Source organism: Pleurodeles waltl, chromosome 4_2, assembly GCF_031143425.1.
Source record: "Pleurodeles waltl isolate 20211129_DDA chromosome 4_2, aPleWal1.hap1.20221129, whole genome shotgun sequence".
NCBI classification, from domain to species: domain Eukaryota; kingdom Metazoa; phylum Chordata; class Amphibia; order Caudata; family Salamandridae; genus Pleurodeles; species Pleurodeles waltl.
The window spans coordinates 618,879,172-618,899,699 of record NC_090443.1 but is presented as its reverse complement, the minus strand read 5'-3'; the positions used below and the strand labels follow the sequence as shown (position 1 = coordinate 618,899,699).

Here is a 20,528-nt window from a genome sequence, read left to right as displayed (position 1 = left end):
GCAAATTGCATTTGCACACTTGGTTTGTCTCCTTTCTTTTTTCTTAATGAATGATCTGAAATTAGTTATATAAACAGTTTAGAAAGTATAATAGTGTGTTGTTTTACAAGTTTGTAGCACTGAAAGTGCACATTATTGCCAGTCTGACAGAATTTGGATTCATGTTAAAAAAATCCCAATAATTTTTTGCAACATATTTCTGTCCCTTTAAGAATGAGGGACTACTAGTCAAAGTTTCTGAAGAGCCCCCACACAATACTACATGATCGTTTTGCATTTTTCCTAAAAATATCTCTATCTCCATATATATTTATATAGGCATTTTTTTTTTTATGATAAATTTGGTGCTGTTTTACTAATCTTCATAGAACTTTTTAAAAGATGTTCTTCCACCTCAGCTCTTTCATGGAACATCTTGTGGTGATCTGTGGGAGGGGGGGGGGTGAGAAAAAGCCTTAAAGGCTGAAAGGATTTACACCAAACTTGCAAGAAAGCTACATCGTGGTCTGGAAAGCTTGCTTTTTGTGACTTGGTGTAAACCGTTCAGTAGATTTAAAGACATTAAGGCTCACAAAATAAAAATTACCTGAATATTCCCATATTATTTTCATTTCAGTTGTTTTGGAGCAGTTCACAAAGCACATTTATGTTCTCCAAAATGCCTTTAAGATTGCCACAGCTTGAAAAATCCGATTAGGCCATTGTTTGCTGTGGTGCAAATGCCATTTTCTATATTCCCTGGTACACAAGCTGCAAAAATGGAACATATAGATTTGTTTTTTGTTGCACAATACAATGTTTCTGTAGTACAACCACTACACTCCTTCAAAAATACTTGCACAAATGAACCAATCTACTGTGTGTTTTGAACATTAATGCTCAAAATGTTACCCAGGACTAAGAAGTACAGTTTTTTAAATCAAATTGCAGAAACTGCTTATTTTCAATATTTTAAATATACAAAATGTTTACCTGTTTCACCTTACTTTGTAGGGTGCTTCTGGACTCAAAGGAGGAGAAGGCCCACAGGGTCCCCCCGGCCCTCTCGTAAGTAATCACATCAAGCTTTTTTTACTAACATGTCTTCAACATTTTCTCACATTGTGACTCTCACACAGTTTTATAAAACAGCATGTTAATGTTTACATGGCTTTAAAGAGCTGACTCTAATTCCTGTGTACTGCAAAACAAAAAAGAAGATGGAAGGAATACTTTAATTAATAACAGCTACTAAAAATTGATTATGGCTGCATTCCAGACCATCGTTTTCTCACCCAATCTACCAATCTAGACAGCCTTAGACTAATAAGGCTTGGTCCTGCTCCAAAAGCAAAAGTCCTGGACTGGGATATGACCCAAGTAATTACCAGCAGCTCAGAATTCAATTTCATGATATCTTGTTACTTACAGGGGACTTAGAGAATGCCCATTGCTTACAATTGGTTGACTTCATTCTCACTCTCATCTGATTGCTTTTCATATGTTGGCGTGTGTGACATCCACATCCACTTTTTGTGTGTGTTACTCCCCTGGGGCATGGACAAACCATTTCTGCCCTTCCTCTGCTGCCTTAATTGGGTACTACATTTTTCTATTTGTTTAAGCACTAGACTAGTGTGTATGTCTTTTCCTGCAGTCTTCCTTGTGTACTCTTTTTCCATGTTGCACCCACACCCCCACACTCCATTTTGCTTCTACATCCATGTTGCATCACCCTACTCTAACCGCCCTCTGTGTTGTTTTGCCCACATATTTTCCCTCTGTGTCACTTTGCCTCTCCTCTCTCCTTATGTGTTGCTTTCCAACAGCCCTCCCTCCCTCTATGCGGCTTCCTGTCCCCCCCATGTTGCGATCCTTTACCCACCATGCCGTTTTTCTATTTGTTTACCAATCCAACTCAGATCAATCAGCAAAATGAAGAAAAGGGCTTGCATTATTTTGTAGGTGCTTGCATGATTCATGTGTGTGCCTACAAAATGACAGTGGATCACGTCATTAACTTTTTTCCTTATTATTTTTTCTGAAAGCCATGTCATGCTGCACTGCTCGTAGAAACATTTGCAAAATCAATACCTCCCAAAGGCAAAACCTATTGGCTTTGCCAGAGCTTTTTCTATTCAACTGTTGTATGTTAATAGATTAGTAATCACATGCCCTCTTCTGAGTGGCCTGTTGCCACTTTGGACAGAAATAAGATTTCTGCGAAACCCATTTTAGGAAAACTGCAGTAACTTTGCACATGGTAATTACCACCAGTGAAATAACTGCATAATGAACTTGCAATGTCAAATCTGAAGGAATTAGTCCATGGAAAATGGTCAAAAATGCATCAATGAAATTCAGAAATCAAAGTGAAGTCCACCCTTTTCATATGGTAGTCCTCATTTTATAAAGGATCTCAGGGGATTACTAGTAATCCAAACTAATTTGCATTCTGAAGTTACTGATGCTTACCTGTTCCTTCTTCAGATAATTTGCTCAACCTGCTTGTTATTTTCTCTATTTTTGTTACAGTAACTCTTGTTTAATAATTTCTGAAGTACCTTCAAGATCCTAATGCATGGTACTGGTCCTTGTTCAGCGAGCCTTTCATTGAATAACCAGGCTTCTCGAGTAGCATACAGCCTTTGTTTGCTAACCTCTCTTATTCTGTCTTTTGAAAATCTCGTGTACAGTTACTATTGTTTTTCACTCCTGCTTATAAAGGTTCCTATATTGATAAACAAAACATGTTTTTATATTTGGAGCACTTTTGCAACATCGTCCTCAAAGTTGACAATTAGTCCACTTTTGCACTGTAATTTACTCATACAGAATGCAAGCCAAGATGTGGTCTCTCAGGCGCACAAAGCACTTATTCCTAAACTGTGCTGTTTTCCTTTTGCTTAGCAGGGATCTACTGTTGAGAACTTGTATTTGTATATGTGTTTTTTCTTCCCATTACTGACTTTCACTATTGGTAACCTCCATGACATCTGCAACAATTCTTTTTGTGTTCAGACATCCATGGTTTGATAATGACCTTCATGTAAATATGCACCCAGAAAGCTAAGCAGAACCAAAGTCACATGCCTTTTGTTGATCTCATACATATGTTTTAATTTTATTTGTGGAACATTTAAGTTCCCTTTACATCTAATATCATTATGTGATATTAACATTTTAATATGTGTTCCATCAAATGTACAAGTCAACCAATGCCATTGCTAAAGATGGCTGCCTCCCCACTAGAAAGAGCTAGGACGATTTCAGGCTGCAATAAAAATGGATTTGAACTGCTGCAGCTGTACAGACTCATTACACTTTACAAGTAAACTAATTGCTGCGAATGCATTTTGCCAAATGTTCTTGTTGAGCCACCCCCAATCAAGTAATGGAGCACTGGACCTGGGTTCTTGTGAGTGACGGAACCTCTCCACGCTAAAGAATAACAATAAATAGTATATTAAGCTCTGCACATGTCCATATATGTATATGTTTCTATTTAATAAATTATTCTTCTCCTTCTTCTTCTTCTTCTTCTTCTTCTTTTTCTTCTTCTTCTTCTTCTTCTTCTTCTTCTTCATATTATTATTATTATTGTTAAAATTATTAATAAATAATTACTATTATTTATTATTTCACTTAGTCCACGATTCAAAGTAAAGATATATGCTCTGATCCCTGTGCAAACTCAAGAGTAGTGCAGTTATGTCATACTCTACAGTTTTACTTAAATTGATTTGATCACAAAATACTAGCATAGCTTATCGGTGGAAGCACTAATAAAAACACAAACACTCAGACACTCTGGACCATCAAAGTATGGAGAGTATGCTTTTTTAAAGTTCCTACCATCATTATTTGCTATGAAAAAGTGTTGCAGTACCAGTGGTTGGCCATCTTTGGTGCTGGACCCACTTTAACTCTGAGCCAGAGTAATTTACTACTTTTGTGGGTCCCTTTTTGTTTCTGTAGTAACTTTAGAAATGCAGTTTGTGAATAGGAATAGGGTTACTCTTTTGTGTTTGGGCAGAGGTTCCTCCTTAATCTCCTCCCTGATCCTTCCTAAACCTCTTATTACTCTTCCCTATTCCCCTCCCCTTTAGTGGTAAGTATTTACCATTTTTCTAACAGTCACTCCTGTCCCTCCAACACGTACTACTAAAAATAGGCAGCAAAGACAGAAGCAGAAACTCCTACATAGGTTTGTAAATAACATTTTGTAGTAAATTTGCAGTACTACGTTAGTATTACAAAACACTGAAAATGCAGTTTCTGAATAGGATCCACTGTGATTAAATGTACCCTGGTCCCCCAAATAAGTTATTGAATGACATCTGTACTCCACTGAAAAGAATTGTGACAAATGCAATAAAAGACAGCAACAAAAAAAATTGAATATAAAAGAAGTATTCAAATGAAATTTGAAAAGGGTGCTCTCTGTGAATTTCTTTCACAGATTTGATAGTATAACAGGCTACTGTTTAAATTCATACTTTTGAGACTTTGTACTTTCCTCCTTTTCACTGGGAAAATATAGTGATATTTTTTGTACCCTCTTACTGTTCCCTTCTTTTTTACTCTAATACTGAGATTAGCATCCCACTTCAAGCTATTATTATCAACACAGTCAATGATTAACTGTTTGTTATTGAGTAGTTTAGTCCTGATGCAGTTCAAATTGAAGGATGGTTTGTGGTTATACCATACATGGGACACATATTAAGAAGTCCCAATATTTCTAGATGAACAATCATTTAACATAATGCCACTGCCCAAAAGGATTGAGAGTGTCAGCAAGAACCGTATAGTGCTAATTTTTACTCCTGATGTCATCAAATTTGTAAAGAATCCTGATTCTTTGTTTTTTTTTACTATCTATTTCAAGGTTAGTGAGGGAGGACTTGACAGCCAGTTTCTTGTTTAATCATGGTTAAGGGGGAAACGTACCTTAGATCACCTAATTTTTTCAAAATCTCTGCTCACAGCATATTTTTTAAATTTGAAAGATTTTCAATGTTTTATATAAAAACATATTTTCTTCTGATAATAAACTTTGTTTGTAGGGGGCTGCTGGTGAACGAGGAGCTGCAGGAACTGCTGGTCCAATTGGTCTACCTGGTCGTCCTGGTCCTCAAGGTCCTCCTGGTCCAGCTGGAGAGAAGGGAGCTCCTGTATGTAATATTTAAAAGTTTGTTTTTTAAACATTTCTTGCATAATGCACGAACAACCTCTTATTCTGTAAAAAATGGTGGAACGCAGTCTCAAACTGAAGCAGTTGCATCACCTCAATTAGTCTGCTATAAGAAAAATGCATCACAAATGGACTGTAATATCTCTAAAGGTTGTCATATTTAGATAGTTATGCTATTAGACCATTGAGCAAAGCACCATCAAATGGTACACATAAAGGTTTTTTACCAGAGATGGGGGCGAGGTATATTAAATTATACAAACCAAACTCTGTTCATAAGCAGTATATAAACTTGGAGTTATTTGACCTTCAACAGGCAGTTAAGGTTTCCTTATTATAAGGGCATATAATCTCTTGGTAATTTGTATTATTCTCATTTGCACTGGTGGGAGAATTGGTTCCCATATTAAACATTTAAAAAGTTTAAAATAAATTCTAGTACAGTGCCACTTGTCTAATCCATGTTTTGCCTTACGAATGTCTTACTTATATGATAATATCTTTATCACTTTGACTCATCGAAGTGCTGCAAATGTAGTTCTCAGCAATATCACTTATGTTTCACTACCTCTTTTCCAAAATAATTTCATTTTTTTATTTATTTAACACAGGGTTTTAACCTATAATGAAATGAAATACAGATAGTTGCTAATATTTTTCTGATATTGCTCTTTGTGGACCTTGATTGAACCAATAAGATTTTTTCACTTCTTTCTTTTTTTGAACTTGACCTTCATTTTAACATGCTTGCCACTAGTAATGAGGCTTTGCTGCTAGGTGCGTATACTAACTTTTTTGTGCTTGTCGCTGTTGACAAAAGTGCCAATTTTTTGCACTTTGCACTTAGTTTGAATCAATAAGTTTATTTTTTCTATTTTTCTATCTTGGGGTCTGTTTTAACACATTTTGCAACTAGTAACAATGTTCTTTCCTCTAGGAGTGTATAATAGTATCTCTGTGCTTTTTAGTTGTTGGTAAAATTGGTAATATTTACTGCAAATTGCATTTTGCAGCAAAGGATAGACTCACAGCTTAGCTTATTATCATAAGACTACAAAACACATAGGCTTAATTTTTAACAAAATTATGGGCCGCTGCTGTGGCGTCTGACCACCACATTACGACCTTGGTGGTCCGACCACCAGGGTACCCTCATCTCCGCTGGGATCAGTGATCCCTACGGGCTGATGGCGGGTGCAGGTTGAAATCAGCCAGGGCCATGCTGCACTGCCATGAAAAGGCTGGCATAGAACAGGTGTAGAAGGTCACAAGGGGATGGGGGCCTGCACTGCCCATTCCTATGGCATGGGCAGTGCAGGGGTCCCCCTGCTCAGCACCCTCCTAATGCTGTGCATTAGGATGGTATTGGTGCTGCTTGCAGGTGGCAGGATTGCTGCCGGGCTCATAAGCTAGCCGGCAACAATGCTGCTGGCAGTTTCCCACTGAGCTGACAGGCGAAACCTTGGTTTTGCCCATCAGCCCTGCGGGAAAGTCATAATGCTTCTGGAAGGCGGTCACCACTACAGTGGCAGCCACCCTGTTGGGAGTTTGGCAGACGGGTGTTCCCATCCGCCAAACTCGTAATCAGGGCCTTAGTGTTTATTACACTCCATGCCTTGCTGTTAGGCTGTAAAACATGTGTTTTATTTGCTCTGAATTGAAGTTTTTGTTATTCTTGTGTCTTTGTTAAAATTGTAATAGTTTTTAATCAGCCACATAATAAATACATATACACATTGTTATAGAAAATCTCAATGCTATCTTTCTTCATATCAGGGCGAGAAAGGTCCTCAAGGTCCAGCTGGACGGGATGGAGTTCAAGGTCCTGTAGGACTTCCTGGTCCTGCTGGTCCACAGGGACCTCCGGGAGAAGATGGTGACAAGGTATATCATATTCCATGACATTCCTCAATACTTGTTATTTTCACTGCAATCTTTCTTTGTATCTAAATTATCATCTACCCATCTCATTAAAGAATCGGACAGAATAGGAACAACGTTTCTTGCAGCTCTTTCATGCATAGTTGGCAAGGAGCTGTTCCGGCATTTCTTAGTCAGACTTCCAGGGCATTATGTTTTAAATGCATGTATCAATATATCAACAGTTCCAGCATTGTCCCAAATTACAGAACATTGAAGTGAAGACACTGGTGACTAAGGGCCTGATTATGATCTTGGCGGATAGAATACTCCGTCACAAACATGACGGATATTCCATCTCCCTTATTCCAATCTCCATAGGATATAATGGAATCATAATATGGAGGATAGGGTATCAGTCACGTTTGTGACGGAGTAACTTCGTCCGCCAAGATCATAATCAGGAACTAAATCTTTCAGCCTGATACTTTCAATTTGTCATGTGCTTAAAATACGATTAAATATCCTCTGAAGTTTTATCCAGGTCTTATTATTGAAGGTGTTCTTATTGCCCATAAATGCATGTTTAAATCAACTAAATTAAAAAATGTCATAGTTAATCTCACTTATTTGTTAAAACAGGAGGGCAACGTTCTGACCCCAAAGCACAGCATAATTGTTTTCACTCTAATGAAAATTGATTTACTCATGTTAAATGTCATGCAGGCTCCTAAAATCAGACACAAGCTAGTAACCCTGGCCTCAAACAAAGGACCTGAATCAAATATGGGTCTTAACCATGTGCAATCAGCAACCATTTTCAGTAACATGAAGGACGAACTGTACATGTATTTTCATATTAGTTCCAATCAGCACCTTTTACATTCAAATGTCCTAGTTAAAACCCTCACACCTTGCAATTTTCAGTTGAGTTAATATGTGGAAGCTTTACAATTGCCAGTGTACAATTACAGATAGTGTAATCTTTTAAGTTGTGTAATATCTGTATTGAGTTTTCATAATAAACACTCATTGAGCAAAAATTAAACAAGAACAATACAAACATGTTGATGTTTTACAATGTAACATCTGCACACAATCTCATGAGTAGTTTAAATTTGTGCATTTTTTCACTTAGATTATTCATCACAGCAGTCAACCACAAGAACTTGTTCACTCATTCTGGATAGGTCTTACACCGTGCAAGTATCACCTCAATTAGTCAGACCACCTCTCATTCTTCTAAGCATCCAAGCATTTGGCACGTGGCTGTGTGCTAAATCTCTCTATTTTTTCATTAAATAAAGGAATGATCAATATTGTCATGCAAACTTTTTCCAATAATATCATAATTGACATATTATCTTCTCCCAGGCTGATACTTTAATCATCTCTGAACTCAGCAAAGCTGCTTCTTCTAAAGATTGCTCTCGTCCACTTTTTATTTTTTTTAAGGTCACTCAGTGAATATGGATCAGACCTCCTGTAAGCATGTTATTTCCAGTGCTAATGTTGAATATGATTCAAGGAGGTGAACTTTTCAACAATATAGGGGTCATTACAAGTTCGGCAGATGGTTTTTACCGTCCGCCGAACTTCCGACGGGGAGGTTGCTGCCACAGAGGCTACCTCCCCGCTGGCCCCATTAATCGTTTCCCACTAGGTTGGCGGATGGAAACTTCATTTTCTGCCTGCCAACCTAGTGGGAAACAGGCTACAGTATTGTCTCCAGCTCATAATCGAGCCGGCTGCAATGCTGTAGCCTGCAAGGTGCACCAGCATCCTCACAATGCTCACTGTCTGTAAAACAGACAGTGAACATTCCAAGGAAGCTGGCCAAGGGGAGGGCCCTGCTCCTGTTCACTGTCAAGTGCATGGGCAGTGCAGGGGTCCCCCTGGGGGCCCCTGCTCCTGTTCTCAACCAGCCTTTTCATGGAGGTGCTACCACCATGAAAGGCTGGTGGAGAACAAGGTCATAATCTCCAGGGCAGTGCTGCTTGAGGTGCTGCCTTGGTGGATTAGGACTGCCACTAACCTCCAAACCACTGGGATCTCTGATCTGGCGGAGCTGGCGGTTCCATAGTGGCCTGACCGCCAGGGTTTTAATGTGGCAGTTGGACCACCTAGTGACCGCCAGACTCGTAATGAGGCCCTATATGTTTCATCCTGTGGCCTACAACATTTTGCATAAAATAAAATTCTGTTTAAAAGATTTCCTGGGATGACCAGTTTAGTTCATGCAGTAATTCCAAGTGAGGTAAAATTAGCCAGGATTTTTCTATGCCCTCTTTATGGCTGTCAGTTATTCAGTTACATTCCTCAAATTGCTTGCCCAGAGGATTCTCCCAGCGATTTTAATAGCTGCAAATATCTTTGCAAATATCATTGTAGCATAACCCACACCTCTCACCATGAAGTATGTCTGTCTATCCCCTGGTATGTGCCTCGAATCTTCCAGATCATTTCCAGCCTATCATCTACGATCCTACATTATCACTTTAATTGGTACTGCTGCTATACTCGGCTCAAGCAAAAAGGAAATTCCTTTCTGGCAGTCAAGAGCGGAGAGAACCTTGCCTGAAGAAATCTGTAGAGATCATCTTTTCCCTGGATGGTTTAGAAAGTCTATTGTTTAAATTTTATTGGAGACAGCAGGGATTTATTTATTCGTTCACTAGTGTACTTCAAAAAAGGAAACCTATTTAGAACATACAGCGCCTTTGTTGCCAACCAGGCCAATGATTTCCAGTATGTTACACTGAAAAAATGTTCAGACATGTTTAATGGCATTGGTAGGGCTACGTTGTAGGTAAACACTTGTGATTGCTAGATTTGTGGACTGGGTCAAAGGTCAAACAGGTTTTCACCAAAGACCTTCGAAGATGTCTCGCAAAGAAGCAATTCTCAAGAGAGCACTGAGCTAACATTGAAAGGGAAGTTAGTATAACATGGTAAGGGTAGCTCCTGTGGGATTTAACTTTGAGCACTTCCACTAACTTCAACACCTATCAAGAAAAACACGTTGCACAAGTAACGAATAAGGGCACAACCAGCAATTACTGTGCAGCTTGTTTCGCTAGGTTATATCCGTCAGCTATTCCCACCACTGCCCCTTGCTGCACAAAGGAATTCCTGAATTACTGCTGAGGCTGTAATTATCTTTTTTGCGCCTTACGTTTTTTAGTTGCGGTTAACATTCTTGGAAGTTTGCTGAATGAACATCCCACACAATTTCTTCTTTATCGAAGCGTTGAAAGTTTGATATCTTGAAGAGCTGCACACCAGCAGAAAAAGTAGTACTGCATTTTGTCTTCAAAATTATAACAAGGAAAATTGATAAGTTTAGAGAATCTCGACTGCTTACAGATGACTTCAATGGAGTTATAATCAGTTGCTAGTTTCTGTAGACCATGGTTTCCGTTTTCTTGACAGAGATTTTATAACTCTCATCCAAGAGTCTCCTTACAACATCTTAGTGTCTCTCTTACTAGACAAAAATATATTTCACGCAGATTGCCTTTTGGTGACCCAAGTCCCAAGGCTTTGAGTGCAGTTTAATTCACTTATCATTGATTATTCTGAATGTATGTATGTTGCGCCCAAATTCTTCTTCATCAATGAGAGAATGACCATTCTACTCAAGACACCACATGGGAAGCTTTTTAACAGGTACATATGTAATGTAAATTATTCTGGCATAATTTTGGGAATTTCATGTTACACTTGTAATGGGAAATTCCCAAAATTATGTTATTACATTGATTATGTAAATGTGCAGCTTTGGCGAATTCATAATGTAAAAGCGTGAAAACAATGTGAACATCCAGAATGTGGGCAGCTGTTGTTCACGGCAATTGTGGTTTTTGTGCTGTTGTTCTAGGATGAACCTCGTCCTCGTGTCCAAAAATGACGCACACATTGCACACAAAAAAATAGAGCTAAATGATGGATTTCACATAATTTCGTGTAATATTGTGTTATGTTCTTGAAATTGCACAAAATGATGTGAAAGCAAATTACATAAAGTGTGCACATCGCTATCTGATGGCCTGGGTCACGAAAGAGGAAGGGATCTAGAGAAATACTCATACCTGAAACTACCCTGTTTTTTGTTGCGAGCTGCAGGAAACATTTGCTTCATAGATCAGACCCAAGAATAGATGGAGTCAAACCACGATCTACTGCTTAGAAAAGAGTCATGAAAAAACTGACGAAGTCACATATAAATTAAATTTTCTCAAAGATAATAACATAAAATAAATGGGCCTGATTAACGTGTTGCAGGCGAGTTACTCTACTCCTACCTACAACTATACCGCACACCTTATTACATGTTCCATTGACTAGTCTGCACTTGTCATAAGGTATACAGGACATTGGTCAAATGGAGCTGGATTACCTTGTCCCTCACATTCTAAACCAGGTACTAAATTCCTAATAGTAGCACGTTTTCATCTCCAGCAAACACCAAATATTCAACCAAAATAAAAATAAATGTGCTTTTTTATACTAGCAAAGGCTAAGAATTCTCACCTTTACATTCAATAATGCATGCTGAGTTATATCTGACAGCAATCAGGAAGGAGAAACACCATCCTAGTTCCGTTCTTTGAAATAGTCACGGTACTGTTATTAGTAATGCACGCTGCAGATGACATGCCACTAGCCTATTATCTTTATTTAAAACTCAGCAGTAGTTTACTTCAAAGCCAGGTCATGTCACTCCCCAGTGAAAGAGTCAATACCGGGATTAATCTGTCAACTCAAACTGATTGATCGATGCAGAAACACCCCCTAAGGCCTTTACACTAGAAGCAACACTATTAAAGAGAACAGGCTAATCATGTGAAAGGTGACATTTGAAGATACTTGGATATTGACTGCAATTAAATGGAACGTAGGATGTTCTAAAATAGGTTTTAACCTCTGTCTTTCAATTGCAGGGAGAAATTGGTGAGCCTGGTCAAAAAGGCAGTAAAGCAGACAAAGGAGAACAAGTAAGTGTAAAATTAATTAATTCTGTTGTTTCTTTGGTTTAGATCTCTACTTATATTTGCAGAATTGTAATGGGGTGATTCTCATAACATGCACTATAACGTTGTAAATCTACATAATTTGTGTAAACAGCAAGAAAGCCTTTTCAAAGTAATTTTATACCACACCACCTTCAGATTAATTTTATATTGGGTGTGAGATTTAATGTTTATGAACTGCTGTGAGATTGGTGGTTGGTGCAAGGCTAGAATGGGAAACAAAGTGACCTCTGGAAAAAATTCATAGGCAACATGTGAGTTCATTGATGGGTAATGGCAGCCCACCTCGTTCTAAATGGGTTCCCTAGCCTAGAGCCCACTGGGAAAATGGAAGGCAGCAGAATCGCAAGTCTGGCATAGAGGATGTGACAGTAGATATTTAGGGGCATATTTACAAGCCTCTAGCCCCACCTTGCGCCGCCCTGCCCCACCTTGCGCCGCCCTGGCATCATTTTATTTTACGCTAAGGCGGCGTTAAGGGGGGCTTTCTCCCATGCCGTATTTACAAAGTAGTACAGTGCTTGCATTGTGCCTCTTTGTAAACCCTTGCACCACATTATGCCTATGCCAGGTGTAATGTATGCAAAGGGGGCATTTCAACGCAGGGAGGCCCGATAAAATGGCAGAGTGAAAATTGCAACATTTCACTGTGACATTTTTTTCCATTATTTTTAGTGCCTACTCCAAGCAAGTGTTAAAAAGATGCACCCATTTTAATCAATGGGCCTCCCTGTGCATTGCTTCACTTGTGTCAAACGTTTTGACGCTAGTGCAGCAAAGTGCCACAGTAGCAACACAAATGTTGATGCTATTGTCCCAATGTCACCATGGTGCGCCATTTTGTAAATACGGCACCAACATGGTATCATTAGGTGGGGTAGGGGTGACACAAGAAAAGTGGCACATCTGGACCGATGTGCCGCATTCTTGTAAATATGCCCCTAAATCTCTTGACTAGGACATCATTAAGTGATTTTGATTAGACTCAATAACAAAACCTGCCCATTGAATGGCAAAATTGGAAAACACACTCTGGATTTGTGAGAGGAAAACAATGTGTTCCTGGTTGCAGAAGAAAGTTAGATAACCTCTGTGAAACTTTATTATCTGCTTTAATATACAATAAATGAAGTTGGCAGTATCTCTATTCATCACATCATTGATATTGGTTGCAGTAACTCTCTTAACGTAATTATTATAGGGAAATTACAACCACTCCATTCTGGGATGATCCAAAATAGATTGCATCTGCTAGTTCTTGACTAACCTTAATAGTCAGTGATTTGCCAGTCATATTAAACGTACCACTGCCTTTTAATATTGTCATCCTTCTTGGGTGTTGGTTGCTGCAAATGATCAAATAAATAGATCTATATTCATTAACATGCCTCCGGTGCCTCATTTACACAGGTTTTCCTCCACATTTACTTTTTTAATATGGCCTGCTTTGCAGACAGTGAACATTGTGAGGGTGCTGGGGCACCCTGCTGGTGACATCATTACCACCAGCTCAATTACGAGCCAGACGCAATGCTGTATCCTGTTTCCCACTAGGCCAGCAGGTGGAAACTCAAGTTTCCGCCTGCCGACCTTTGCAGGAAACTCTGAATAACTCAGGCTGTGAGGTCACCACTATGGCGGTGGCCTCCCTGTCGGGAGTTTGGGGGCACAGACCTTCCTGTCCGCCAAACTCATAAACAGTAGTGCTCTTCTAGGACTATTTTACACACTCTTACATGCTTTGTGAAGTGGCACCACTACATATAAGATAGAGATTCCATAGGAAACATTCAAGTAATATGTACATTTAATTAGTAGAAATCGGACTGGGTGCCTTTTTTGCATGTTTACTAATAGAAGGGTGTTCAGTAGGCATACAGCAAAATAATACAAACTGAACTAGGTGGTAAATAAGTATCTCTAGGAAAACGTTTTTGGGAAAAAGGGATAAGAGTACTTTTCCACTAGTGGTATTATTGAGCAATGATTATGAAGTTTCATTTGTGGAAACTCCATAATATGGCCCAAAAAATAATATTCATTCATAAAAAATTGATTTAGATTCAGAAAATCTTGCGTAATTTTATGAATTTAGTTCTGGGTAGCCTGCATCTATATATATCCTGTGGTATTATGAAAGAGGGATGATATGACAACATGTCATAAATTGAATCAGTACTTGAGTGAAGTCCATCTTGAAGCATTAAACAAACTGTAAGGTTGACTGGCGAAAGGTAAAAGGCTTTTGACTACAGTGCCCTCAGAAGGACCATGTTGTAATGCACAAAACATCTAGAAAATAAACCATATGATGTCCTGAAATGCTGACTTTTTAAAATGTTTTATGCAGTAATTTGTTTCTCTCTTTAAGGGCCCCCCTGGTCCACCAGGTCTGCAAGGTCCAGTTGGTGCCCCTGGTCCAGCTGTAAGTAATCTTTACTTTTATTGATTTCTTTATTTTTTACGTAAGGAATGGCACAGTTGCTTTATTTATGATCAAGAGTGCCAGTGTATTATTAACCATGTTACTAATAAAATACATGCATGTAATAAGTATATCCAGAATCCAGTGATGGTGTACATGAGAGAAGGACAAACAAAAATTTCAGCGGAGAGAAAGACTGACTGAAGAACTAATATTAAAAATAGCAGCATGATGCAATTTTGTGTCAATTACTCATTTTGGACATATAACCAGAGTTTACTGATGACAACAGAAAAGAAAAAGAAACAGCTGTGAAAACCAATATTGCCTTCTGATCCACATATAAAAACTGACAGGTCTCTGAACTTACTTTGCTTGACATATGTATTAGTGTTAATGATGGAGCATTCCATTTATTAGCCCCTCATATTCTGAAATCTCTGCCACTAGATGGTACATATGTACATTTTCGGATGCATAGTGTTAGCTGTGTGAAAGATCTAATTGTTTATTCTGGACAATCAACAATTTTAAAGAAAGACATTTTCATGCTCTTCTTTAAACATTTTTATGGATAATCGCACATGTATGAGCATGGCCTGTCTACACACAATTGTGACCTTCACACATATTTTTATTCAAATGCCTCTTTGTGCATGTGCAAGTGTCCCTGTGCAAATGTTCATGACAAAATGTGCACTTTTGGTTGAATACTGTTGTGAGTGAATTTCAGATGTAGTGCCCACTGTTGTGATGTGTCCATAATGCACACAGGTGCTTTGAAAAATAAATCTGCACCCTCTGCCTTCATTCACTTATGGAGAAATGCAGAGAATCATGAAACTGTTATCAATTGATAACCCATTTAAGGTCTGGTACTTAAAATGTCATTTGAGGCTAATGTTCAACATAGGTGGTGTAAAAATTAAAGTATGTGTACAGCAGCAGAAGCTGCTGAATTAATTTTACTGACTTGAGAACTGTACAATACATACATCAAAAAGAGAGTAAAAGATCATAGTGGGTTTGCCTCTGATATGTTTAAGAGAAACATTATAAATGTTAGGGGCATTTCAAAACTCTTTTAAGAACAAATACATATCCAACAGGTTTTAATATTCAGGAGTAGGAGGTTCCATTAACTGTAACTCACCAAACAGCATATTATGGATCTTTGCCCACTGTGGAACCTTGTATGACATGTGTATGGAGCGTGGAAACTGATTATCGAGCAGTTTATGGAAGAAATGGTTCCTCATGATCAAGAACATACTGAAGAGATATCGTCTGAGACTGTCAAAGAATCTCTGATGTCTCAGCAATCATTAGTAACACTGACTGGGATACGTTGAAGTCTAAGAGATTGATTGTTGTGGCAAAATTAAGGATATCGCAATTGTGTAGTCAACTGGTAGCACTATTCATTTTTAAATGTGGATGTGAAGGTTGAGCCAAAATTGGATTACAGTGCTGAGAAGTCCATTTACATTTCTGACTTGTTGGCAAAACTACACAATATGTAACATGAGAAAGGTTGTTGTTGAACCCTCAACCTATCCTCATAAACAGAGTTCTAGACTTTGAAATCTATTTCCCAACAGAAGAAAGACAAACATGTTTCCTGCTTGATTTTTGTTACAGCATACACATTGCAAAAGCAAATGCTTACAAACTACATGGATTTGGGAGAATTTCACTTAAAGAAGATTTTTAAGGAAAGTGTACATTTGTTCCTAAATTACACTTTTACATTTTGATGCCAACATGAAAATCTTTATTGGTTAAGAAAAACAACAACATATGCCATGAAATATTGAGGCATGTTTTTGTGGCGGTTATTTGCTGAAAAATATTCTTGCGATGGAAATGCAACAAAGTTACACCAGCAGGAGCAATTGTCAGAGTAGACTCATTTGTTATCAGATTGAACACTTTCAAAGTCATATTGAATATCACTAGTGGTAGAAAACAGAATGAATGAATGAATATTTTCTCTTTCTGTTGCCTAATTAGCCTAAATTTTGTGTCTCCCCAATTCTTATAAAAATCACTATGGCCCTCATTCTGACCTTGGCGGGCGGCGGAGGCCGCCTTCAGACTGCCAGCCAGCCCAGCGGGAAAGAGGCTTCCACGATGAAGCCGGCTCGGAATCGAGCCGGCGGAGTGGAAGCTGTGCGACGGGTGCAGTTGCACCCGTCGCGTATTTCACTGTCTGCGCAGCAGACAGTGAAATACATGTAGGGGCCCCGCGACCCCCCCCTACCGCCATCCGGATCTCGGCGGTCCGACCGCCGGGATCTGGATGGCGGTAGGGGGGGTCGGAATCCCCGCGGCGGTGCAGCAAGCTGCGCCGCCGCGGAGGATTCAATGGGGCGGCGGTACACTGGCGGGACCCCGCCAGTGGTGCCGGTCCGACCGCGGCTTTACCGCCGCGGTCGGAATCCCCATTGGAGCACCGCCGGCCTGTCGGCGGTGCTCCCGCGGTCCTCCGCCCTGGCGGTCAAAGACCGCCAGGGTCAGAATGACCACCTTTGTATGTTAAATGGATAGCAGTAAAAGTGTAATATACCTGGCAGCTTAATAGCACTGGTGAAAGAATTATGTGGTACAGGTTGTCCCATTTTTAAACATCATCCTAATTATTGGACCAATTAATGATGAAGGTTTATTTGGTATCCGTTTTTAAGAAATTCATATTGCGCTGGTCTTTTGTTTTCTTCATGTCAATGAAGCATGTTCTCTTGTAATGAAATTTGTTTTGGTATACCATCATTTATTGGGATATGGTTTTTAGGGATCAGATGGAGAACCTGGTCCAAGAGGCCAGCAAGGAATGTTTGGACAGAAAGGTGACGAGGGTGCACGTGGATTCCCAGGTCCTCCTGGCCCCATTGGACTTCAAGTAAGCTTTTACACAATTTATTAAATGTTCACATTTCTTGCAATATTACATTTCTTCTCTTCACTGCAATGTATACTTTGTGATAATCGGCTGTTCAATAAAAATATTTATCTCCTATAAGTATCAGGTTGATTCAGCATCATAAGTAAATGTTTTTAATATTGTAATTTCGGATATGCACTAATTCATATGGGTTTCCTGTGGTAGAAACAATCTACACAACTATCAAATACACTTGCCAAATGTTTTGTTACCTTGCCTTGCCAGACACCTGCAGTAAAACCATCTCTTGACAGTAACAAGTTGGTATGAAAGTATGATAAATACTACAGCTTTTGATATTATGGCCACTTAATCACAAGGGAGCTTCTAGAAGCAGTTACTGGTCATGTTAGAAGTATGGTATCTACAAGACCGTGGCATATTATTTATATCCACCTGAAAAGTCAAAGTCTCCTGATAAAAGTCTGGGACAAAATGGGGAAGTGATAAAGGAATCATATTGACAATTACAAATACCTCCAGTAATTCCACATTTCTTAATGGGCAATTAGGGTCATTTCATAGCGTACCACATGGTCGTCACCCCAGCAGTTACCAGTACTACAGGTATGGATAACTCTCAGAATGAGGAATTATAGGTATATCCCTTAAGACATTGTATTGTTTGAAACAACTCACACTATCTTATTTGATTTCTAGTTGTAAAAAATGACTACACATATATTTTAAACTGATTGAGGCAAAATTAAGAGGCTCCCTGTGGTAGTCTCTGTATCATCCTCCATTTTTGCCACTGATCGCCTGTAGAAAAGTGCCCCTTTTTGACATGGTCACCCCCATTTATTGCCTGGTATTTGTTGCAGTTTTGATAGAAATACACTGGATTCTTGCTAACCAGGTCCCCAGTGCCAGATTTCTTTCCCTAAACTATTCAGTTATTCCTCAATTGGCAATACCTTCAGGACCCCTGTGAGTCCCTAGTGAATGGTACGCATGGTACCAAGGGCATGGATATTTAGGAGGGTCTGTAAGGGCTGCAGTATGTATTGTGTGCCCTAAAGTGCCCCTCACCACACTCATTCAGGCTGCCATTTCATGGTGCAGACAAAAGTGAAAACACAACTTGGCACACATCATGTGTGCCATGCCTGCAGACCCTGCATGCAAAGTACGTACATCAACCCTACTGCAGGCCTTTCAGCCCTAAGGCAGGGTGCATTACACTACATGTGTGGGCATATCTGCACGAGCAGATATTCCCCTGCAATCGATAAGTCAATTCTTGGATATTGCAAGTGAACAGTGAAGCCATCCTAAGGCATGTACTGGGCACTGGTCAACACAGGTTTCCCAGCTAATTAATAACTTCACTGAAACCTATGGTGTTTGGTATCATATCCCTCGCATGAATAAACCCACACTGATTCCAGTGATAAATTTATTAATACATGCACGCAGAGGGTACCTTAGAGGTACCCCCTGAACCTTATTAGTCCTCTAGTGTGCTGGCCGACTGATACAGTCCAGCCTGCCACCACAGACAGGTTTCTGACCCCTTGTTGGTGAAAGCCCATGCTCTCAAAGGCCAGAAACAATGCCTACTCCGGAGGAAGGTATTTACACCTCCTGCAGGATGGATAGTGATTTAGCATACCCAGGCAAGGAACTTCAAAGTACCTACCACCTTAGATAATCAACTTCAGCATCCCCCTGATCTATACAATGCCACCCCCTGCTTTGAGGCCCATTTGAAAATAATGGCTATCTTCTACCACCCAGGCAAATCTTGTTTCTGGGGGCAGGGCATATCTACATTTGGGTCACATGCCCAAAAAAACAACATCAGCCCTACACTTAAAAAACACAATCTTGTGCAGCACACACAAATACACTTCAATATTCACCTGTCCTCCCCTACCCATGTGTTCCCATACTTTACAGCCAGTACAGGCACTCTTACTACATGTCCCAGTCATGGTGAATGCCAAGGACCCCCTTATAGGAGACTGAACATGCACTTTACAGAAGAGTCAGTAAGCAATCCCCACCTTGTGCTACAGGTGTAATGTCCTGGGCCCGCACTAGATACCATGCTCCACCACAGAACCTTGTTAGGTAGAGCAGTCACCACTATAACAAAAGGGGTTCACTTTGGATGATATTTGAAATCAGATCCTATCACTGATGTTCACAAAGCACAGAATCTCCATTAAGCTGCCATGATTGTCAAGCTCATTGGGAAAAATACAGACAGGGCATGTAGAAATGTGTATGGACAGGGCGCACACCTTTACAACGACGTGAAAAGTACTTCAAGCTGCTGTATAACCTTACCCCTTATGGATACTTTGGATTTGTTTCAATGCCATCCTTATTTAGGAGTATTTACATGTAAAATAAAATGTTGCAGTTGGTCTAAACAGTTCATCATTGGTTGAATATTTACTATATTACCTGATACCTGTCTGGAAATTCTTGATTTTTGGCTAGGACATGTAATACGTTGCAGGTCCCATTCACATGGAGTCATCTGTTTTGATTCCTACAATAAATATGACTGGTTACTGTTACTGGTCTTTAATTTTGCACTGCAACCTATGTATTATTAGGTCCACCTTAAAATCTCCTGTCATATGGAGTCTGAGAATTACTTGCCTAATGAATGTCCATGTTCATTGGCTGCAAGCACAGGGATAATAGCTTCAAGAAACACCAGACCACTCCCCATGTGTGTTTATTCCAAATGGGAAGCTTTTTGTACAATAGCCTTCATTTTTTAAAGGTACCTGTGCAGCTGTTTAAAAAGAAACTTCACATTTAGGAAAGCTTCAGGGGGCCAAGGGGCGTAGCAGATTTCCGTGGATCACTACATACCACCTCAAGGCTAAGAATATCATTCACAAAGTAGAAGGCAGCCACAGGATCCCATCCCCTTTATGAATCAGTTATCCCCTCCATTGAGGTGTCAGTCACTGGTCAATGGTTTGCAACCACAGCTGCAGTCAGAAACCATTGATACACATAATGCTGAGTCACAATTAGTAAGGAATGCCCCTTATACACATTTTCTTTATTACAATTTTGTATCTGTTGATAAACCTATTTTGTGAGTTGAGAATGTTTTTCCAG

At 39.5% G+C, this 20,528-nt stretch overlaps 1 protein-coding gene across 5 annotated transcripts in view; it reads left to right on the top strand.

Annotated features, from left to right (window-relative positions):
- COL11A1 (collagen type XI alpha 1 chain) overlaps positions 1 to 20,528 on the top strand; it is a 360,373-nt gene that overhangs the window by 261,826 nt on the left and 78,019 nt on the right. For all 5 annotated transcript variants that reach the window (XM_069232190.1, XM_069232193.1, XM_069232189.1 and 2 more), the window contains 6 exons: positions 994 to 1,047; positions 5,049 to 5,156; positions 6,953 to 7,060; positions 11,980 to 12,033; positions 14,441 to 14,494; positions 17,289 to 17,396. In XM_069232190.1, the coding sequence (XP_069088291.1) occupies positions 994 to 1,047; positions 5,049 to 5,156; positions 6,953 to 7,060; positions 11,980 to 12,033; positions 14,441 to 14,494; positions 17,289 to 17,396 (486 nt within the window). The remainder of the gene's footprint in view (positions 1 to 993; positions 1,048 to 5,048; positions 5,157 to 6,952; positions 7,061 to 11,979; positions 12,034 to 14,440; positions 14,495 to 17,288; positions 17,397 to 20,528) is intronic.